At 45.0% G+C, this 24,256-nt stretch overlaps 1 protein-coding gene across 5 annotated transcripts in view; it reads left to right on the top strand.

Annotated features, from left to right (window-relative positions):
• Nucleotides 1–24,256, top strand: part of sh3pxd2b (SH3 and PX domains 2B) — a 37,317-nt gene that overhangs the window by 9,571 nt on the left and 3,490 nt on the right. For 2 of the 5 annotated variants that reach the window (XM_077504307.1, XM_077504306.1), the window contains 10 exons: nt 6,480–6,560; nt 11,176–11,251; nt 14,395–14,471; nt 18,068–18,159; nt 19,196–19,221; nt 21,586–21,717; nt 21,868–21,969; nt 23,198–23,315; nt 23,474–23,640; nt 23,714–23,760. In XM_077504307.1, the coding sequence (XP_077360433.1) occupies nt 11,176–11,251; nt 14,395–14,471; nt 18,068–18,159; nt 19,196–19,221; nt 21,586–21,717; nt 21,868–21,969; nt 23,198–23,315; nt 23,474–23,640; nt 23,714–23,760 (837 nt within the window). In that variant the 5' untranslated portion in view covers nt 6,480–6,560. Of the gene's footprint in view, nt 1–3,521; nt 3,925–4,608; nt 4,790–4,938; nt 5,143–6,479; nt 6,561–11,175; nt 11,252–14,394; nt 14,472–18,067; nt 18,160–19,195; nt 19,222–21,585; nt 21,718–21,867; nt 21,970–23,197; nt 23,316–23,473; nt 23,641–23,713; nt 23,761–24,256 lie in introns of those variants that run through there. The other 3 variants (XM_077504305.1, XM_077504304.1, XM_077504303.1) reach the window with 3 other exon arrangements.

Raw genomic sequence — 24,256 nt, 5'->3', positions numbered from 1 at the left:
GTATTTGAAATGTTTGACTTTCCTTGGATGAGGTCAGTGAGGCGTTCATTGCCATATAAGCGGCACGATCCTTCTGCAGTTTTTAGGCCAATCCCGATTCAAAATGGCCACCTGTAGCCAGGAATGACAATACGGATGTAAAGAACAAGCAGAAGGAATGTTTTCACAAGGCGAGGCGATGGATGGAACAGCAAAGTTATTGTGATATTTTACAGTGCAATGAAAATGAAAAGAGCCGCACCTGCTTTGTAATTTGCTGCCTTGAAATTTTACAGCAAACAAACCTCATGACGCTAATGCATTTCTTTTCTTCGCCGTAGAGCAAAAGAAAGATGAGCTCAGATGGCCGTAGCTCATAAGAGCACATTGGAATTTTACGCTTTGACTGCAAGCTCCGAGTAGTTTTCAGTAAAGCGGCAACAAGTCAATAAAACAGGCCAGCAACTAAATAAGTGCCTTTAGCACGGGCCAATATCAATATTGACGGGGGGGAAATGTCTTGTGGCCACAGTAGACCCTTTTTTCTCTCTCTCTCTCTTTCCACAGTTCCTGCTTTGTATTTGAACCCGTCCAATCGGACGAAACAAGCACCAATGCTTTTGACATGAATGTCGTTTCTGTATACTGAACGTCTAACAGAATCCAAATAACTGCAATACTTCTGTCTTTTCTCTCTCTTTGTGCGACAGATTGTTTGTTGTTGTTGTTGTTGTTTTCCACATGTGGCAATGCTGCTTCGACCGTATCCCACTGGGAAAACGCTACTTTTTTTTTTCTCTCTTTTTTTAAGAGACACAATTCTACTCAACTCATGTGTTGGACGTAGTAAGTGGGCAGTCCATCCTACGCATCATACAACGCTGAAATGGCCAAAGTGTTCCAAGTTGAGCAAACGCCCGAATGTGTACCGTCTACGTGTACACATTAGACTCATTCACTGCCAGTCATTATAGAAAATTTTTACATTTCCAATACTCACGTGATATTCCATTCAATAATTATATATAAACCGAATCTACCAAATAACAGAATAGACTCCCTACTTTTTGTCCCGTCCCGTTCTTTTATAATTGACAGCAGAAAAATGTAGGTTTGCCAAAATACAGCCATTTCTCCCATGGACTCTGAAACTGTGTTTATTTCCTATAAAATGGGGCAATGATGTCATCTACCGGTGGTTGGGCATCAGTAAAGTTGTTTCCAAGTTTGATATTTACAGTGGAGCATGCTCAGATTCGCCCCCATTTAGCACCGCTCTAAAAAATACAATTGACAAGTATACTTGTCAAAGGCAGTGAATGAGTTAAGGCTGCACGATGTTGGAAAATCATGCGATATTGTTGCTGAATATAGTCATATCAATAATATTGCGATATTTAACATGTACCTAAAGAAAGGACATTTTTATTATCTAATGAAAGAGTCAATTTTTTCCCATGCGGCAAAATAATTAAACTCAATGTCTTCTTAATTCATTGTAATGACCTCTGGATAATGTTCAACTATTGGATTGCAGTGCACATTTTGGTGAAGTACGCTGTGTTCCAACTATAGGTGCTTTTCCACCGCTGGAACTTAAGTTTACCTTGGTAAAATTCAGTTTGGAAGTACTACTATCTCAGCAGCAGGGTCTTGCTGAGCCAGGCAGGAACTTTGAGGGGCGGGCTGCAAGGACCAAGGCTGATTGGTCAAATTTGGGGGCGTTGTTTTTACATCGGCTCATCAAACTCATTTGAGTTAATTACCGAGAACTCAAATATGCTGTGGAAACACAGTAGCTGCTTTTCCACCAACAAGCCCAGGATCTTTGAGTTCTGGGTAAAGGGAGTTCTTGATTGTAAAAGTTCAGCAGGAAATTTAGAATTGTATTTCCACAGCATCTTCGAGTTCTCGGTAATGAATTCAAATGAGTTTGATTGAGCCCAGCTGATGTAAAAACAACGCCCCCAAATTTGACCAATCAGCCGTGGCCATTGCAGCCCCGCCCCCTCAAAGGCATTTGCATAATGAGGGTTGGAACAGCCATGTAACTCGGGCCGTGGAAACCAAATAAAAAGAGAGGGTGAGGAGGAGATTTTATTTTTGTTTTTTTCAGAGAGTGCAGTAGTGAATTGCATCCGTCAGTTCCTCTCCTCGCAAGCTTTGAACTGAGTGTCTTCTCTCCTTTTTTAAATGTCAAACAGGTCACGCTGACAGTCTGACTGGTCAAATTCAGATCAAAGCACAAAATTCCATATCAAACCTATTGCATGTCTTTGCGATATATGCATTTTGCATGGGCCAATACCGATATTTTTTGAATATATTGTGCAGTCCTACTACACACTGAACAGGAATCATCTCCATCTGCGGAATGACAAATAAGCGTTTCCCCGCAGAGGTCACCAAGCTCCATTAAGAGGCGTGTAAACACAAAGCTTGGGGGAATTTGTCTCAAACGAGCGTGCGCCAGTGGCGGCGGGGGAGACATTTAAAGCACGATTGAAGATTTCATGCGTCATTGCGTCTGAGTGCAACGCTGAAGGCGCACGCCGACGCCGGAGGTCTGCAGAGTGACGTGAAAACGAGGCTTGATGAAACGAGTCGTGGACGCAATTGGGCATCGCAAAAAATATGGGACGGAGTTGAAGTGACAGTCAATCGCAACGGCACGTTTTCCGCTGAAGGTCAAAAGGTTACTGCGACGTCACTCCGGCGATATGGTAGCGTAAATGATTCGACTCAACCCGGCCACTTGTTGCTTGGCTACAATCACAACAAACGACAGGCTAAAAAATAGCAAATCCAATTCGTCCATTAGTTTGCTCCAAAAAAGCACTGTTTGTGTTTTGTTTTGTTTTGTTTTGTTTTGTTTTTTTGCTTGTGCACTTCCATGAATGTGCCGTTCTGCTTTTGTTCCATTTTCTGGAGTGCAATGGACCCAATCGCAGGCGACCTTGGGCAAAGAGGCCTGCTCCACCCTGGACTGGGTGACTGCACACGTCTTAAAACACGAGTACTACCTCGTGGTACATTACAAGCCAAAATGAGACACCACTTTAAAAGCTCTCTTGTAAACAAAAGACATTTTCTCAATTCCTCATATTAGGCTATGCAGCACACTTTTTACATTCTGCACATTATTTTTGAAAAAAAAAAAAAAACGAATTCTAAAAGAAAAAAAAAACGTCCATTTGTTCCTTTGCAGCCTTGAACGTCTCATCAGCTCAATGAGGTGAAGCGCCACATGGACAGTCATCATGTAATGAACAGAAACTGCCGACAGATGGGGCTGTTTTACAACAAGTCAGCAATCCCAAAGTCATGCCGGTCGGTCAATCGAAGTCATGAGAGTCAATAAATGAAAAGTCACGTGATATTTTGGAACCGTATCAAGTGACGTCATTGGTGGTCCCTACTTCTCTCTTCAAACTTTGAATTCCAAGCAAGATCTAAGCACAGAATTCAGTCATTATGGTACTGCCCCGTCAGCTGTGGGGTGGTTCAGACTTTTTTTTTTTTTTTCCTTTTTTTTTTTCCTTTTTTGGTGGACCGTCCCACTTTTGAGCCGAAGTGGGCGAGTTCAGGATAGGCTGGGAGTGTGCTTGTGCTTGTGCTTGTGGGCCGAGAAAGAAAGACAGAAAGGGAGAGGAGCGAACTCGGAAGTTCTCCGGAGCGATTTGGATACGTGACGTGGGACGGGAATTGGGACGACTTACCGGACGAAAAGGGGGAACAAAAGAGACCGTTTGGAAACGCGCATCTGGAAGACGCGGAAGACTGCAAACTTTACTAATCGCTCAAAACAAAAGAAAAACAAGCAACAAGCCGTCACATTGATCTCGTTGGAGGAGGAACACCGAGGAGGACATCATGCCGAGGAGGACCGTGCAAGAAGTCACCGTCCAAGACGTCCAAAAACGGAGAAACCCCAGCAAACATTATGTAAGACTGCAAAGCAACACGTTGTCGGTTCAATTGCGAAACGCCTCAAGGTTTTTCAGCAGATTCTCCCCCACTTCTCTCAAAACAAAGAGAGGATCAAATTACCGCTACTTGCCAGATGCACGACTGCTCTTTCTTTCAAGAGACAATTTAGGATGTTCCACACGCTGTTTTGAAGTATTTGGCTGTGATCTCGTGACGTTTCTCAATTCATACTTGGGCGGTAAATTGAGGAGTTGCAGTCTGACCAAGTGATTTCAGTGCATCTGGGAATCACATGGGGAATAGAATAGAAGCAGTTTAGCTCCATTCCACATTTCCAGGCAGCCACTCCAGAATGGAAAAGAAAACAGCTGGCAGGAAAAACTTACACTCACCGGCCTCAAACAAGGTCACCGGAATATTAGAAAGTAACAGCTCTTGGAAATGGTTCGGCTAAAACGGCAAAAATAATCATAACGGATCTTGTAAACTTGCTGTGTGTCGATTGAACAACACTGTTGGCGCTGTCATCAATCTTTAGGAGGTTTAGCGAATACTGTGGCCAATAAGTGTATTTCAAACATGAAGTGACCACATGAATGAGCTGTCATTCAAATAGTCAGCACTGTAATGACCTGTAAAGATGATCCCAGTTTGTGGTGAGATGCCGGCTGATGTCCAAGTTGCTCTCGTTCCAAAACATCCATCCAGTTAAAGTATGAAATCTGACTTTGGCTGAAGCGCCGTCAAGTCGGCCGGCCAGTCAATTGGTGCCGGCCGGGTTCCAGCATCACTCGTATCCTTCTGGGAGCGAGGACATCATCCTGCTTACCAAACTGGAGCCTGGCATGATGGTGGTCTGAATTTCGACTCGTCGGTTGAGGTACGATTTTGTGGAAATTTTGAGTGTTGTATGCAGGAAGTGGCTTCAGGTACGACTTGAACGCATCTCGTGCCAATGGGGGATGGCAACTCAACTTTTTTCTTTTAAGGTTTGGAGTTTGAATACGTTGCTTTCTTCCCCCACTGCAGTGTTTGTGTGGGACAAAAGAATGTGAACAGGAGACAACGCCTCATTTCTATGACTTGGGCCATTTTGCCTGCGTGGAGTGAGTGAGGAGGCCGACGACGCATGACCTCATCATGTGAGCAGAAGGGCCAGCGGCAGGCGGCCAAAAGATGCAGCAGGCGTTCCTTCCGAGGTCCTGCATGTTTGTTGGCATCCAAGGAGAAGAGGTTTTTTTTTTTTTTCCCCACATATCTCCTCAGCTTGCATTTTCAAAGTCGGATTGTATTCCAGCAATGGGAATGCTTGTTGTTGACCTGTTCTTTCCATCTTTGACTCAGTTAGCCTTGAAAGAGTGAGCAAAGGAAGCAGAGAACATCTGGGAGAAAGTCGTCGACACTTTTCGGGATGACAATTTGCTCGTTAGGAAAGTTGCTAGCCGTAGCCTCTGTCAAGAAGCCGGATCGGTGCCACAAGTGCACATCAAGGCAACGTCGTGTTTTCAGGATGTCATGTCAGCATTTAGTCAGGTCTTCCACACATGACTGCTTTTGTTTGGCTTTGGTGGATTGTTTGACTGCTTGGAACAAGAGAGGGTTGTTTTCCTTTCATCCTTTCTTTGTTTCGTGTCTCTTCTGGTAGTTAAGGAGGATCGCGCAAAAACGACACAAGGAATCCCCATCAAAGTTTGTGGCAGGAGGCGCCTTTTTGCTGTTTGACTTTTTTGTTCATCTCTACGTAGACCGTAGACCAACACCATACTAACTCAGTTGCTCCCAAAAATGTTTAAATACATTTTATTTTCAATATTACCATGCACCCAAAGACGGATTTATACGTTTTTGTTTTATTTTTATTATGCTAGAGCATACAGAAGGCTTTGATGTAGCCTCTAACCTAAAGAGGTCACTTAAAGCAATGGTAGTTATGTAAAAAAAAAAAAAAACAACAAAAAAAACAGTATAAGCAATCAGCCAGGGCCATGTTGCAACAAGCTCTTTTTGCCAGTGTTTTCAACAGGTTTGTGAATAATGATGCAACTTAGCTATATTCTAATGCTAATTGCTGCAAAACATAAACCGATACAAATAGACTTTTTCTTCCTGATGAAAGAAGACTCTCTAATTTTTCTTTTGGACGGTTCCATGTTTGTATTAACCTGGCAATAGCCAGACGGATATTACGTATCCACCTGGTACCTCTCCACAGTAATTTTGTCGGGAAAAGGCGGGACATTCTGTCCAATAATTCTAGCTGATGCGACATTCTACACCTTTGTTTTAACCAATCACGGCCATGGGTGAAAATTTCATGTTCCTTCTTGCTGGCAGACTGCGCAATTCGAGTTTGAAAGCTCCGATTTTAGAAAATGGTGTCACAGTCCATGTTATGGATCCTGGCTGGATAAGGACTTCCTCTTTAACAGGAAGTGGTGCACATGGAGCGGAGACAACAACATGTAATTCCTCCACTTTATAACATGAGAGGAAAATTGCGGGAATGGCAAGAATTGGGAAAGGAATATTTGAATTTGCTTATGATTTCTTTTGTTTTTTTTTCCTCTTAGGTTTACATCATCAAGGTGTCCTGGACCGATGGCAGCACGGAACTCATTTACAGACGTTACAGCAAGTTTTTCGACCTGCAGGTGAGTTGACGACATCATTTTTTGCACTTACTATATAAGCGTTGATGTGAAAGACGAGCAACAATCGGAACGCTCTCTCTAGTCCCCACCCTCGTGACAGGTGTTGTTATACGAGTGGGCGTGAAAGTTAAGTGGGTGCGAGGATGCAATTGCACGTGTGACCACCTCACAAACGTGTGAATCTTTGTCAAACGTTATGCTAGCAGCGTGTGTGTGTTTGCTGCATCTAGTTTCCGTTCCCTATTTCTGAGGTCCAGGAAGACAACTGCGCACGCACGCAATACAACCCGAATTGGATGATCTGGCTTTTCACTTGATAAAAATCCATCAGAATCATGAGCTGCTAGCGTCATATGAAATACGGCGCCGTTTTATAATGCACATTGGCTCAATTGTCTTGACTGATGATGAGGAACATGAACAATCTTGTCTTGGTTTGAAAGGACTTTGAAGGCGATGGGATCATCTCAACATTCCAACTCTGTCTTCTTGTATTATTGACACTTACCATCAGAAGGATTTGTGCTATTCAAAAGGGACATATCGGTCATCGTGGTAGATTGCGCAGGCGGCCAGCGCTTGTACTGCCCTCCGCTGGATGAGAGTCAAGGGAGTAGTCATGACATCATCATCATCATCATCAGGCCGCCTCATGATGACATGCGACGCAGTCATCCGTCTGCTCTTATTGCTGGCTTTGAATTTCCCGTCAGGCTCTTTGCGATCATTTCCTGACACTTACGGGCAGAAAAGATGACGTGTGCATATAAATTGGAATGAAAAAGAGACGCACCTCTATCTGTAGCTCAAGGCCAAATAGGAAGTCAACACAGCTGGTCCTAGTGATGTTACAGTAGCATGAGAAGTCAGCGTGACCTTTTCGTTTTTTTTGCCATACACTTCATGCATCAACGTTGCCAACAAAAAGAGATTCTCTTAGTAATTCAACATCTCAATATTTGGTTTGGTGGCTTCACATTACTTTTACATGGAGGCCGTGATGGCTGACTTGATAGCAACTCCATGTTGCTTAGCTGCGCTAGCTGATGCTAGCTAACTGCTGCGGCATAGCATAAGTATCACCGAGCTCGCCTCTCCACCTCTGACTACTTGCTCGTAGGTCGTGTGAGCGCGTCCAGCACAATGAAGCTTTCTGGGACCGGTTCGAGTATCGGGGGAAAAAAAAAAAAAAAAATCTGCGATTCTCACTTTTGCTATTCAGTCAGTATGTTTGGATGAGGCGCAAAATGCGCATTTCTTTTGACTCTCAAACTGCGATACAAAAGCGCTGATTTCGAGCCTTGTTGAATTGGACTCACCCCGGGAACATGCACATCAGTTGATCCTGTTAGTTCCTGATGCTAATGCAGATTACAAAATGCAAAATGTCGGCTTTTATCGTCATTTGTAGGTTGGATGGGTTTCACGCCACATACAAACTGCGCAAGACTTTGCATTTGGGGCCCATGCCAAGACCAGCACTTGCAAAGTGGTCTCAAGCCAGCTGATTTGTTCTGCACCAGACTTTACCGTCGTTCAGCCTTGTCTAAAGAGTGAAATGAAGTTGGAATGAACTAGTGTGAAAGTGTTGTATCAGTACATTTTTCCTCTCTGCTGCTTGACTTTGTGAGTTTCCATGACTGGAAACTAGCCACTTGTATTTTTTTCTCTCTCCAAAATAACACCGTTGCACCACCTTGATTTGATTGTTAATTGTTACAGTCACTGATTGTTGACCTGAATAGAAAGATCTTGTACACGGGTCTCCATGGTGAGAAAAGGAGTGTTTCACAACATCAAACCACATTTTTCCTCTAAACCCTTGAACACAAATAGACCGCTTTCTTAGCAAAGGATGGAAATGTTTCTGTAGTGGGGTCATCCTTGCGGTTTTTCGGTTTAAAAAAAAAATATATATATATATATATATATATATATATACAAAATTTCTCTTGGAGCAGTTTCCGTGCCGCACACGTGTCCACTCGGCTGCTATAACTCCAACGGTCTTTTTTTGGAGACACTTAAAAGATATTGGGGAAAAACAAAAAAAACAATGCATCGCCTCTTGCTTCTTAAGTGTTGCACGGCTGTCACATATTTTCCATGTGCAGTAATTAATCAAGTATCAAAACTCGTCATTGGGGAGCACATTTTATTGGAGCGATGGAAAGGGGCGACTCCATTTTACACGCTGTTTCATTCTCACTTTGGCCACATGTTTGCATTTGGGTCATTCCAAAAGATGAACTTTAGTGCCGTCTGACTGAAACGTTTGCAAACATGTCAAATGATTGTGTCAGTGGCAGTAGCCATGCAAATAAATGACGTCAAAAAAATGGCAGATGCAGTTGAGCGAGTGCCGGCATCCTCACACTCACAAGCTGCAAGAGAGCAGCCATTGTTTTCGCGCTTGAATAACGCGAGTCCGCTGGACCTCCAAGCTTTTTTATTTTTTTAAATTGCGTCTGATGTGAGTATACCGGATACGAAGCAGACAAATCATAGCCTGGTGGAGGATCATATCTCTGAATCATCAATAATTATATGTCAAAAGTACTCGTCAGGGCTATTAATAGACAATGTTTGAGAAGAACATCACATTTCGAATGGGAAGATTTAGTCCAGGGGTGTCAAACTCGTATTAGCTCAGGGCAGGGTCACAAATATAAATGATCAAGTAGGCCGGATCAGTCAAATCATAGTCGATAACTTTTAAAGCAATTGGCGTCAGTTATTAAATAAACACACAAAAAAACCCAAATGCAAATGGGACACAAAACACTTTTTCGTATGAGTTCCGGGCGTGTTATGTACATCTATCTGTATTGTTCCCAGAATGCATTGTGTGGTGCAGTTAATGACGTGATACTACAGAACGTTAATGCATGTCGTAAATATGTGTTTGTGTTCCCAGTAGCTGAATTATGTGTCGTATTCAGCGCGTTGTTGGTCTGTGTTTTTATTTTTATGTTTTTCAACAAACCGTAACTTTAGGCTGTGTAAAAAAAAAAAAACATTCGGTCAGGTCAAATCCGTGTACAAGTTGCGTTGCTCATCTGAGGACTACTTGTGAAATTACAAATGTATGTTCTATTAAGCCCCTCCCTCTGCAGGCCTGATCTGGCCCGCTTGCCGTACGTTTGACAACCTCTGATTTAGTCACTTTGTCATCATCATTGTGTGTGAATAAATGAAACAACAATTTGTAAGAAATTGTGTTTGTGGGCATTTTGCTGCATCCGTTTGAGCAATATGACGCAGCTGGTCTTCCATATTTTCGAGTCACCTTCAAAGCGCTTTACATTTTTGACGACTCCTTCACCTACTGATGACGCAGCAATTGGGGGTTCATATCTTGCTCAAGGATACTTGGACGCGGTCACGATGGCACGGGATGGAACCCACAACCTCTGGGTTGGGAGACAGCCACCATACCAGCGGGCCACACGGCCGCAGTTGAGCATATTCCGTCGTCGTCGTCGTCGCGCTCGCACAACACTGACGCTTGACGCTTGAAGCGGCATTTGCGGACGGACTCCCGACGGTGGCCGGGCGTGTCTGCGCTCACGCATGTGGGCTCCCCCGCCTTTCACATTGCCTTTCAGGAAAATTGGCCTCGCAAGCAGTCGAGCGGACATTTAGGAGCCGGCGCCTTTCGGACAGAAGTCTGCCAAGTTGGCCTCGACGACGGCCATTGACACTTTCTTCAAGCTGGCTGCGTTCCACCTCTGATGCTACTTTGGACTTTTCCCCCTGACCGTAAACACAGACGCTGATCAAGAAAAACACATGCTCAGAGGTCTCGTGTGGAAGGCATGACTTGGTCGGCCATTTTGGTTTGGGGTGTTGCTGATGAAGCATGTCACTGTGAGTCAGGATGATGATGATGATTGTTGGAAGCGTTCTGTTTTTCTTCTTGCTCATTTTTCGTGCTCTAGCTCTCGAAACGAGTTGCTTAAACGGACAAACCAAAACAAACCGATGCGTGTTTTACGCAAAAGTGGGCAATGAGTCGTTTGTCAAGATCGGCGTCATTTCTCCATCTGGTTCCTTTCAACGGCGACGGGATGAAGACATTCATTCATTCATCATTCACTCTGGCCAGGTGTCATTTGATTGTTGCAGGTTTTCACCCTGATCTGGTTGTCAGTCCGCTTGCCGACACGTGCCTCGACGGTACGTAACCATGATTCAGCATCTCCTCGACTGGCAATTTGAGGGCTCGCACCTGTAAATGATAGATGAGCAATGTTTTCATGCATGTATCAGCTGTGTCAGGCTTTACTTTCTCCCAAATTTGCATTCTTGCACTTTCAGGATGAAGTAGGATTCAAACTTTGGCATGACTGAGTAGTCTGATCAAGTGAAACTACCTTCCATCATGACCAGAGCAGACGTGTTCTACTCTGTCATGCAGGAGCATATGACTGGTCGAGGGGTGGCGGCTGGCCCAGCCATCTGCTCGCCGCATTCCTAAACATTGGCAACCTTTCGTTTACTGGCCCAATACGTTGCAAGAACCGCTGATTTGAAATAGTCCAACCTCAGCTATGCAATCAATGTGAAGTTGACGTGATTTGGAGGACTTGAATTATTCATTGCTCTGTTTCAGATGGAGCTGCTGGATAAATTCCCCGTGGAAGGAGGTCAGAAAGACCCCAAGCGAAGGATCATCCCGTTCCTACCGGGTAAGGTTTGCTACCTTGTCACTCGCACTGTATGCAGATTTCACAACTCTGCCTCGCTAAAATAATCCGAATCGTAATAATGCCTTCACAAATGTCGATGTGATCATTCAAATAAGTCTTTGGTGAGCACAAGAGCTCTCAGTGTGCTCAAGCAAAGAGTTTGGAAGAAAGCCTTACCCCGCCCAAATCTCCCCTACCAGGCTGAGGACAAGGAATTTGATGAGGTCTGGAACTCATTAAGGACATATACAGACTGTTTGATGAACTCGGAGTCAGTGGAGACAGAAAACAGTTGTTTCCATACCATCCCTAATGATCCCATTGAGAAAAAAAAAACAACACAGGCCAAGCTTATCGTTCCACATTTTCATTTCAAGAAAGCGTTTGAGCCAAACGGCTGCAGTGAAGTCAAAGCGAAAGCTCAAGTTAAAACTGCCATCACCATGACTTTGTTGTCAGAGGTGCAAGAGCGGAGCTAACATTTATTCGTCAGACCTTTTCAGACAGAATTCATCACAGCGGGACATGTCCACGTCCGACAGTTGTTGCGGTTTTGCATTTTCACACGTTCCGACAACCACCGTCAACCCAAAGGGGGCCGGCTGGAGTCTCGGGTCCGCCCTGCTTGAAAAGTGGCAACATGGCGCCACCCACAAAACTCCAAACTCACGAGTCAACTTCAAATGATTGATGTCTGCGATCCACAGATGATCTCACGGGAATCTTGTGCAAGCGACAAAATGCTTGTGGGAGTGAAGAATTGAAGATGGAATGTGGGTGTGGTCCTCCCTGATGAATAAAGTGACTTCATTTTATGAAAGGCCGTCTCAGTTAGTGTTTGTACTGCCTCGGATGTCGCCAGGATGTGGGGAAGGTCAGCCATGTTTCAGTGGAGAGAAATAATTGCATTCCTCACCTGGGCTGCAACTAGAAAGTAGCAAAGATTTGTACAACTTGCTTCCAAGGTAGCATAAATTAGGTTCAAGTTTGGTGACTCTTCTTCTTCTCTCCATTTATGATTGCAGCATGAACATGCCATCACATCGGATTAGAAGTGATCGCTGATGGTTTAGCCCATCATAATCCCTCCAAAAATGACTTTTGTGGGAAGCTATCCAACAGAAAGCATTTTTGCACTGTCGACGAGTAGCGCCCTCCCCGACCTACGACCGTTCCTGCCTCGGACGTTTGAAAAGTTTCTGCTTCTTGACAAAACGAGGCCTGTGTTGAGTCACTGTTGAGAGCTTTGGAAAGCTGTCAAGCACTCTTCCGTGAGTGATACGATGGTGAGGAAGAGGCTGGGCGGAGGCTCGACTCTCTTATGTGACCTTCACTGGTTCAACATATGGAAAGCGGGCGCCCGTTCCTCACGCACGTGATCCACGACGTCACCATGTGAGTTTTCTCAGGTGGTGAGCTCATATTTTCTGACCTTGTGCCCAAATTGTATTGTAGGGAAAGATTGCTCTCCCCATTGGACAGCTCTGATGGCTTTGAGCTCCAATGTTAGCCAAATGTGGAAGGACTTTGCGGGCAATTACTGGCAGTCGATCTGCTGAACGTATTTGATACGATGCGTTTGTGTCCTGCCCTGCGATTGACTGGCAACCGGTTCAGGGTGTACCCCGCCTACTGCCCGGATAGGCTCCAGCAGCCCCACGACCCTTGTGAGGAGCAAGCAGTCACAGTCATCCAAGCATCTCGAATTGGCATATTCGTATTAGAGATGGGCTGGATACGTCTGGGATTTTTTTGTGGAGCTCAACTAACCGCACATCTGTGCACTCCGAAATCCAATTGTTTTCTCGTCTACTTCTTCCCGTTTGCCGAGATGTGCTTCACATTCACAAGAAGACTTTCGTACAAAAGCTCTTTGCATCCTCACAATGGAGCTCGTACAGACATCATGTGTCTCTTTGCGCTCGCCATGAATTCTTGTGTCAAGTCGGGCTGGGCATCAGTTCAGATCTCCAGGATCGATTCCATTCGATTCACGATTCACAACAATTTTCCATTCGTTTGAGGAATTCATGCAGCACCTATTTTAGACGGCCAAAATGCTGCAAAGAGTAGAAACGTCTTGCTGTCATTTAATGAATTAGTACAAATATGAATATTTACATTAAGAATTGAATCCATTGCAGTTACACTAATACGCTGTTTTATTTAACATGTTTCTTATAAAAACAATAAATTACAACCACAGTACAGGCTGTGACAACAACACACTCACGACATTCACATTGTTGTTTTTGTGCAAATGTTCCAGTGGTGGTTGAGGGGAGATGATCGATACTGGCTTAACGTGTAAGTGACACGACTCGGAAGCATTTGTTTGTGTGTGTTGGGGGCGGGGTCGATATATCGATACGTGCTTTTATGTATCGACATTGGGATATGAAAAGGCGTATCGATACGATATCGATATTTTGAACCCAGGCCGAGTGTCAAGTAACAAAAACACCTCAAGCTGAATGCCAGCTCTCACATTTCCAACATGCGGCTTACATTAGAGAGTAGAGTGTTTTTCTGTTTTTCTTTTTTTTTCTTGGGTCTATTTCAAGCCGTCGAGCTTGTCGGTACGTCTAATTTGTACGACAGGGAGATAAGAGCAGGTGTGTCTCCGTTGAGTTGTGACATCGTCATCTCTGTGCTTAAAGACGATACTTGACTCATGGAGCCACTTTCAACAGTAAGAACATAGAAGATAATATTTTGTCTTCGTCTGTAATTCATGTCATTATTTTTAAAACTCATTTTGCCACTTGCCGTCGACTGAAGAGGACATTTGCGCGTCCCCGGGAAATAGGCAAGGACCAATCATGGCCAAACCCAGAAAGCAGGTGAGCCATGATTGGTTGTTACGTGACCTCCATATTTCCTCAGCACATCTTCAGTCGACAGCGAGTGGAAAAATGTCAAGTTTGCAAATGAATACTGGACAAAATCTGAACTTTTTACTGCTGGAAATGGCTCAATGAGTCAAGTATCTCTCTAAATCATTTTTGAAAGACGCTTACTTATCATCCCTGACTTTTTGGCTTCTCAGAGGGCTTAATCTTCAATATGTGGAACAGTTTTTGAGAAAAGCACAAAAGCCGCTTTTGAAAGTGCAAGTAAACGGGTTTGCTTTTGCGTTTCAGGGAAGATCCTGTTCCGGAGGAGCCATATCAGAGATGTGGCCATGAAAAGGCTCAGGCCCATCAATGAGTACTGCAGGGTGAGTTTCAAGATTGTGATCTTCACGCTTGATTGATAACCTTCTTTATTCATAATACATATATAAAAAAAGAATAGGCAGAAAGTCCATAAATCTCGTTGAGCCTTACAAACAAGCTGCTTGACTACAGACGTGCAACATCTGTCCTTGGCTAAAGGCCCGACACTGAAGGTTTTGTCCACTCGCTGCTTGCTTGTAAAGTGAGACAAAGCAAAAGAATCCAGTTCAAGATGATTCCTAACTTGCTTTGTGCTGTACACAAGCCATGACGTGACTTTGAGCAAAGCAAAATGAGGGCAGGTTGGATTGCAGTCACTTGACTGGAGCACAGCTGCAGACATGCAGTACAACGTTCTGTCAAATTGCCACTTTTGGAACAAAAGAAAAACATTTTTCACACTGCGATTCACCAGCATCAGCTTCCTGCTTGTGGGAAGATATTCCACATTTTGGAGTGGTTTTAGTTCCGCTCAAAAGAGTCTGGTCGTCCAACACAAAAGCACTAGACGATGTTTGTTGAAATGACTTGGTCGACTTCAAAATGTATTTTGGAGTTCATCTCCAAAGTGTTTGATGGGGCTTCGGATTCAAAGTTCTTCCATGCAAATGTGGTCCAAAATTGGTGATCTGTTGAAATGAACGTGTGTCGCTCTTGAAGCCTTCTCACAAGAACATGAAAGACGTTGCAGAAAAAGAGAAATTGCCCTCAACTGGAGCCACGAAACTGACAAGAAGATTTGGTCTTGGAAAAAAAATGTCATTGTGCAAAAAGCTGCATTGACATTGAAACGAGTATTTGCATTGTAAAAGGTTGCATTCAAAAACACTTTTCTTGAACAGCTTTTTCTACAATGACAATTTTTTTTTTCCAATACCAAATCTTATTGTCAGTGTTGTGGCTCATAGTTAGAAGTATAACACGCTCCAATTCTGGGAGAAGTTTAGCCACCATCTTGGTTGACTGCTTGAAGGGTAAAGAGAGCAGAGCATCGTTGCATCTTCTTCTGTATGAGGGGAGCCACAACCGAAGGCCAAATTTTGGTGGTTGGTGGCCGAGCTGGTTCTGGTCAGCAAAAAGTTTTCTTACATTTGACAAGTTTGCTCCAACTAGTCCTCCTCCTGCTCCTCCTCGTTCCTCTCACACGGGATGTTTTGAAAGGGAGCTTTGACTTTAGCGTTTAAATGTGCAATGTTGCCCCCCGTCAGTGATTGTGCGAAGAGCTGAAGCACTTTTACTGCTGTGACTCAAACAATACAAATTCATTTGGAACTATCACCATTTTCTTTACGCCGATACTAATTCCGATGTCAGAATTGAGAGACGACGTAGGGCTCCAAAACGTTTTCATCCGGACTTGAAAGCATCGTTGTTGACAAGGTGGAACTTGAAATGTTGATCCGGAAAAAGAGCCGAGTCAGACTTTGTTTGTGCAGCTGAGTTTTGGCCTGACTCGTTTGGAATTCCCCTGCTTTGCTCTTCTTGGGTTTTTATTCAAGACCAGAAAAACATACACATGTATTTTTTTTGCATACGTCGGCTGTTAAATTGCTGAGTTTGAACGACAGTCTCAGTCACGCACTGCTTGGTACCATGTGACTTCGCTGGCAAGGAAAACAACATTATGATGTCATAACTCAAGAGTTCAATCGTGTGACACTGTTCCTGATTCTTCCCTGTTTAAATCATGACAGCAAACGCGGACGAGCACCAAGTTAAAGGCTCGTGCTATTAATAATAATAATAATAAACAAACAAAACATGACATCGTCACGGTCGTAAATGTTGTACATCCATTCCAGTCCCGTGAGTGGCGCTAATATTTATTATTACAAGTTGTTTGACAACTGCCAAACTACTGAAGGAGTAAACATGTGCGCCATCTTTAGTTAATAAAGCCTGTTTGCTCTAAATATTGCGAGGGGCTTTAATGTTTCACCGTGGCCTGTACACGTCCCCCCAAAAAGTGCATTTGTCACGTGTTTGTTTTTTGAAAATGAAATCAAACATGCTTTTGTTGTTGTTGTTGTTGTTGTTGTTCATGACGCGGTATTAGTATGCGGAAAGCATCGACTTCAAGTTCCTCCCCTACGAATGAATTCTGTTCTCATTCCATTTGTTGTTATGTTGTCCAATGATGTTAATGCCGCTGTAAAGCGCCGCCATCAATTGCATTTGCGCTAACGTACGCTTGCTGCCGTGTCGCGGCGTCCGACGAGAGGACGTCATCCGTCCTGGTGTCAGCCGCCGCCCAGTTGGCGCCGCACCTTGACCTCCTGAACTCTGGGTCGCCGGGCCGGACGAGTAAATGGAGCGTTCCGCTCGGGTGAGGATGCGTTGCCAATGTCGTGTACACAATGAATCGGCAAACAGCAGGTCTATTTTTAGCTTTGCGCAAAGTGGAAAATGGCTTGAGCAGCTCCATATGACGAGGCGAAGTGGCACATGGAACAAGGGCACCTTGGTTTGGGTGACTGCCTGCCTGCCTGCCTGCCTGCCTGCCTGCGCTCCCTCGAAGGACACGAAGGAAACACTTAAGAGTATTAAAAGCCAGCATGATGGATCGTATTCCGGTGTGCCTGCCAGCTTCAGCAGAGGCGGCCGTCGCGACAGTCGCCACAAGGACTTTGACGGGAGATGTGGCGTCTCCCGCCCGCGGACGTCGCGCGTTCAGGGTGACCGTCTGCCTCCCCTCGAATTGCTTTGCTTGAAAGGCAAAAGGCTGCGATAACGTGATGACGTCACAAGACGGCCGTTTGTCTTCATCTGCAGTCCGCTTGTCAGAGTCAATCTGTCTTCTGCAAATGATCCTGCGCAGCGCCGTGACACAGCAGAGGAGCAAAGATCCGCACACTCCAACTGGGACCAAAGATGGAACACAAACGCAAAGGCTTTTACCAAAAAAAAAATCCTACAAAAGTTATTCATTATATGGAACATCGTTGTTATTGCTTTAGCATCAGAAATGAAGCATTCTAAGAAAAAAATATATATATATACGCCAGCACACGCGGTATTTTTCTTCCATTTTATTGAGCTCTTGCAATAGTAAGAAAAAGAAGAAATTGTCATCTATGGTAAGATTGGGTGCTTTTGAGTCTTAAATCCAACTGTGGTAGGAAAGTGGAGTTCTTTAAGAACATTCCGACAGCACACCGAGTTGTCTCAATGGATATCGTGACTGCAAGGCAGTTGTGCCAACCACTACGCCAGCGTGCTGCCGCTACAAATCCAACAGTGATCAATGTGCACATTGGTAGTTACATTGTGATTCTCGGATGTTAGCTGCAGGCTCCTTTTTGTTTCCGTTTGTTTGATTTTATGATTTCTTTTACACTTTGGAATGTTGAAGTCGATTATGGGGATTCCGATTTGCTCAAGAATAATATTTTATTGATAGACCCCAGGAAGATTAGTTTTCACCTTTTAAACAATAAACAATCAGTCATCAATAAACTACAGCAGAAGTTATTGCACTTTGCAAGCTAGGCGTTCATTTCAATCTTCGGAACTTTAACAAAGAATTTCAAGGCAAAATTGCATCTATTTTTTTTTTTTTTTTTCCCTGAAATTTTCCCGCTTTCTTGCATCCGTCCAGGCCCTCATCCAGTTGCCGGTGTACATCTCACAGTGCGAAGAGGTCCGAGTGTTTTTCGAGACCAGACCCGAAGACCTCGACCCACCCAAGGAGTAAGTCGTGCGCGTGGAGGACATCCGTGCATAAGAATCCACGGATGATTCGTCGCTGTGTTTGTCACAATTGGTCTTTTTGCTCTTCTGACACTTTCATTGGAAATGACATTTAATCATAATAATAATGAATGCCATTTCGAATAATACGTTCTATTCATAATGCCCTTTACATCGCAAGATCTCAAAAGGCTCCAAGTAGAAGAGAAAGTTATTATAAAAGGTTGTGCTAAAAAGAAAAGAAAAGAAAAGAGTGGATGATTGTGTGTCAGTCCACAGATGTGGAACCGCAGCACAGATCGGTCCTCAATTAACCCTAACCCTAACCCTGGCCAAGGGGAGTGAGGTAAAAGAGTGAAGAAGATGGGGCCAAGAACTGACCCCTGGGGAGCACCGCAGGTTCGATGCGGAGTGGCAGGAATGCAAATATGCAACAAGACCGCAAAGTTATTGACGTTGACGTATGGCGTCCGACGGCCACAACTCGCCGTCTCACCACTCAGCACTCGCATCCATTTTCTTGTCGCTATTCCGTACGCGGCTGTCGGTGGTCGCTTCCATCAGACAATTAGTCAAACTTTTCTTTTGACTTTCTCAACGGGATGCAAAAGAGCGGAAACAAGAAGAGGCGTGTCTTCACAATGGGGAGTTTGAAAAAGAGCAAAAGTAAGATGAAAATGAAGAGTCGGCAGAAGAAGTGGGGAATGTGGATTGTGGTTGTAAAAAAAAAAAAAAAAAAAGGTGTTTCATGAACAGTACCGTTACTGATGATAAAGATATTCCCAGATGCCGACGGAAGGGCCAACGCTATACTTGAGTCAATATTGATTGAGAAATGTTTCTGCATGTTTTCACAACCTTGGAGACAAATTAGTCGACGTTATTGACCAAAAGCTGAGAATGATCTCGACACATGGACCACAATTGTCAGCAATTGAAAATGGTACTTCATGATCATGAATGCAAATTGTTGAGCTACAGTAGTAATGTATGTTTGATTTTTGTTTTTGTTTCTTTGTTTGTTTGTTTTTATCAGGGAACCAGCAGGAAAGAAGAAATCAGGTGAGTCAGTTGTCAATACATTTGATGAATGAAATATTTTTTGTGACCCTTGCACGGTACTTGTCGACATTTACTGCGATGGGACACTGTCTCCCTCTAGTGGTGGAATGGCAGCATTGATTCTGTCACGCCAATGTTTTCCTTTTCTTCCAAAGAAATCCCCCAAATGTCTTTTGTTTTGTTTCTGCGTTCACTCTTAAGTTGCATGATCCATGTCATTCCTTTTCCGTTGTCATTTTCCTTCCCATCAGGCTTTGCGCAGAGAGCCACGACTTTCCCAAAGCCAGGTAGTAAGACGCTGACCGGCACGCTTGGTCGTGCCGGTCGCTCCGGACCTCCCCGCCCCCTTCCGGCCCGGGCAGGTGCGATGGAGCCGGAGCTTCCTCCTGCCCGGCCTTTTGGACTTGTGGGGGGGGGGGGCGCTAGGCGCTAGGCGCTATCATCATCATCATCATCATCCATCCATCCATCCATTTTCTTGACCGCTTATTCCTCACAAGGGTCGCGGGGGCTGCTGGCGCCTATCTCAGCTGGCTCTGGGCAGTAGGCGGGGGACACCCTGGACTGGTTGCCAACCAATCGCAGGGCACACAGAGACGAACAACCATCCACACTCACACGCACACCTAGGGACAATTCGGAGCGCCCAATTAACCTGCCATGCATGTCTTTGGAATGTGGGAGGAGACCGGAGTACCCGGAGAAGACCCACGCGGGCACGGGGAGAACATGCAAACTCCACCCAGGAAGGTCCGAGCCTGGACTCGAACCGGAGACCTCAGAACTGGGAAGCGGACGTGCTAACCACTCGACTACCGTGCCGCCCCATCATCATCATTATTATTATTATTATTATTATCATTGTTTTTGTTATGAAGTAAGTCAAGCCACGTGTGTGTTGGATGCTCGTGTTTGTCAAGCCTGGCACACCATCTGGCCTGTTGTCCATGCACGTCTCCCACTTCCAACGCAGGTGAGGATCGTTATCGGGCTTCTCCAGAGCGTGCTGATGAGCTGTCATTGGAATCAGCTGCGTTGGAATAGGGAGGCGTGCAAAACGGGCTGGCTGCTGTGCCCGAGGACCGGGCTTGACAAACGACACGCAATTGTGCTCGTGGAAGATCAATCGCGTTTTGATCGGCCGCCATTTTGCCGTCAACTGAAAATGACGTGACAAGCGATCACGACTCGGCCTGCGAATGTCACATGACCAAACGTCGAAAACAACTGAGCTGTGATTGGGCGTTGCCTGAGCAACTGTGATGTCATTTCAGTGGAGTGGCAAAATGGCCGCCTCCTGAAACAACTCCATTTTGCGACTTCACGCAAATTCATCACAATGGCACCTTTTGATTTGTGACAACACATATTCTTCTTCATATCCCCCCTTTTTTTTCTTTTTTTTCTCTTTACAATCTGGGAAAAAAAATGAGCAGCTTATGCTGTTTAACCATGAAGTGACTGAGAACATTTTCCAAGATGGCGTCAGCGTCTCTGTGACATCTGGAAAGCGGTCAAGCTTTTAGACTTGACAGAAATTGCTACTTTCCGGAGACCACAATATTAATGGTCTACCCATCAAGTTAGTTGAAGTATGATTTATATGTGGGGGGAGGAATAGTATTTAATCTACTACAAATGACATATATTTACACCAATAAAACCATCCGGGTAATCCACGGCTGACTTAGCGTGTGCCGAGTCAGCAAAGGGTTGAATATGCGGACGTTTGTTTTGTTTTGTTTGCTTTGCTTGCCGCTGCTCACTGAAGGATGCGCCTCCCAATCCGAGGTGCTTTCGTTCTCCTTTGAAATTGATCTTCCGCGTGATTGCGACCGTGTTGACGTGCGCTCATCCGTCCGTCCGTGCATCCGTCGGCACCTTCAGTGATCTGCTTGCCATGTTGCTCTTGACACGTTTCAACATCTTCACTGTGCGCGCGTGTGCGCGTACTCTGGTTTGGACGAATTGATGTTGAAAGTAGCGATTGTGTTGGCGGTGGGATTTCTGATGCCGGTTACTCAAATGACTTGACTTGAATCCGATCGATTGCCACGATTTGCTGTTGCCGGTCGGATTCCCCGCCACTATCCGTCCAATGGCGCCTGCTTCGCATCCGGCGGACGTGAAGCCTCTTCTCATGGATTTGTTGTGGTTGAATTCTTCTTGGAATGTCGCCAAACGTCATTTCACTTGACTCGCATTCCATCGGTCGTGCCAAAAAGTGTGAAGTGCGATCTGTCCCATTCCGAGCCTTGATGACATTCGGTGAGCAGCAGTTTGAGCGGAGGCTTTGCTTCATCATTGCGACTTTGCCGAGAAACCAAGCAAAGCGTGAAATGTTTGTTGTCCTTCCTGGAACAGGAGACGGCGCTTCGGCCGACCCGCTCCTCTTGGACCAGTACGTGGCGGTGACCGACTACGACAAGCAGGAGAGCTCCGAGATCAGCATCCGAGTGGGCCAGGTGGTGGAGGTCATTGAGAAAAACGAGTCAGGTATAGCGTCATTTGGCAAACAAACACGAGCGATCGCATTGACGAGGTCGAGAGCCAAATCCAGTTGAAAAGGTCAAATGTGGAACGTCACGCGATGACGTTTCCTTGCCGTCATTTTCCTGCTTGACATTTTGCCTTTGCACTTGGCAGGCTGGTGGTTTGTGAGTTCGGAAGACGCCCAAGGTTGGGTTCCCGCCACCTGCCTGGAGGCCCAGGATGACCCCGATGACTTTGACCTTCCAGGAGAAGAAGGTAGCCGCCCCATCTTCGTCTTTTGCGCTCGTCACGTCTCCCATCCGTCACAGCTCCTTATTTAAGAGAGCATATTATCAAAAAAGAAAAGTGAAACGATGCGGGGACCGGACGTGAGGCCGGCTTGTATTTGGAGGTTGCGGATGAGTTGAGGTGTGATGTGACTTCCTGTCTCGCCTCCCCGTGCTGCCGCCGCGGGTGGCCAGCGCCTGGAAGATTGCCGTCTTTGCCGAGGCACGTGGGCCGCCGTCGCACGTTAGGGGATCTTTTCAGCACGAACTTTGGGCAAGGTGGAGCGCACGCCTTTTCTTCTCCTGCCCCCTTTTTTACCTTCCGTGTGTGACCTTGTTGCACGCAACCGTCGCTTGCCATCTTCTCTGCATGACGTGTCTGTGCATGTCAATGGCATCCAAAATCATCTGTTTCGATCAGTTGTACTCTATTTATCTTGTGTTTCTTCTTCAAATATATACTCCAAATAGGACTTGACGATGGCCATAGTGTGTATTAGCGATGATGTTCTGACTTTGGGTCACGTCATCCGACCTACGTCGTATGGTAACTGCAGGTTGTTTTCAGCACGCAAAAGAAAGAGATGAATTAATAAATCCAATCAAACAAGTGAACGCTAGCGCGTAGCTGGAAGCTTTGGCAACAAAAGCCCTTTTGACGTCTTGTGAATGAATCCTTTGATGCCAAACTTACATACAACTCGACCCCACCTGGAAAAACTTTGAAGCCTCGATAATGCGGCCATTTTCCTCTCGAGCGCATTCAAATGTGAAAATTGCCAAAATTGTATCGCCATGCAAGCCTTAGCTTCTGGCGCGTGTTTTGACCAAGACAAGGGGGATGAAATGCTGTATTTGGCAACATGCCATGACCAAACCACAAGCAAAATCATTTCCTGTAATCTCTCTCTCTCTCTCTCTCTGCGTATGGATGTGTTAGGTTTGTTTGCGTGTGTTGATTCCTCATTCTACACCCTGCAGGCTTTATTTGATCACATACATATATCAATTTGTTATATTTAGGGATTTATCATATCTCAGTAAAGTTGTTTGTATCTTGGACAGTTGGCAAAATAAAGAAATGTCTTGAAATGTTGCATTTTCTTCTCAGTACAAATTGTGCGTGTGTTCTTTGGAGCCGGAAGCTTCTCCGTGTTTGTTTTGGCTTCGTCCTCCAATATGGCACATGATTGTCATCTTGTTTTTTTCTTTTGCAGAAGAGAAGTACTCTGTGGTTTATCCGTACTCGGCCCGGGACCAAGATGAGATCGATCTGGAGAGAGGAATGATTGTGGAGGTCATTCAGAAGAACTTGGAGGGCTGGTGGAAGATCAGGTAATGCGGACGACAATTTTCGTGCATGATTAAACGACCCAATCCTCAGGTGGGAACTGATCCAAGTGGCCTGAAAACGATTCCCGTGCTCATTGACCACAAAGGCGTTTTCCGATGATGCTGGCACGCCTTACCTGTGCGACGTGCCGTCCGATCAGGTCCGCGGGCCGCGAGGGCTGGGCCCCGGCGTCCTACTTGAAGAAGGCCGACATTCCGAGCCAGAAGCAGGCGCACGCCAGCGCCAACGACCTGGACGCCTTCTCCAGACACAACCGAGACGCAGGACAGAAAGACAACAGACTCTCCTTCTTTTCGGAGCACAAGAGTAAGTCCGCTGCAATGATTTCAATTCGACCAATCTGGAAGTTACCACTTGACTCTTTTCTCTTCAACTCCAGAATTTGGACTAAGACAAAGACCTCCTCCACGCAGAGACCTTTCCATCGTAAGACACCCGAATAAATTCGCACATTCACGTCCTCAAATGGTGGCTTTGCCAGGCTACAAACTTGTTTTCAATTTCCTCAACCAAAAACTCAACAAAAATCATTTCGTCAACACACATTTTGCACCCTGCTAAAACTCGATTAAAACCCTCATTAATAAACAATAAGTGGGGCTAAATCAGTCTGCATTTTCATCGACTAATGAAGACGAGACCGAAATGTACTTCACGTCATAAAAACTGGACTAAGATCGATGGATATTTTAGTTCAGGAACAAAAACCAGACCAAAAATCTGATTTTGTCAAATCTTGTCTCTGCTAATGTGTCATGTGACACACAGTGACACGCCCCCTTTCAGATCTGCCACTAAACGAGTGCAACATACACAAACGCGCGGGACAGACGGCACGTGGATCATTATGCTATAATGTTCCGACAATAATGTGAATCCGACTACGAGCTAATTCTGGCAAATTGTAACAGTAATAGCGTGG

Source organism: Festucalex cinctus, chromosome 18, assembly GCF_051991245.1.
Source record: "Festucalex cinctus isolate MCC-2025b chromosome 18, RoL_Fcin_1.0, whole genome shotgun sequence".
NCBI lineage: Eukaryota > Metazoa > Chordata > Actinopteri > Syngnathiformes > Syngnathidae > Festucalex > Festucalex cinctus.
Note: the sequence above shows the minus strand (reverse complement) of the source record. Positions and strands in the feature narration are given on the sequence as shown.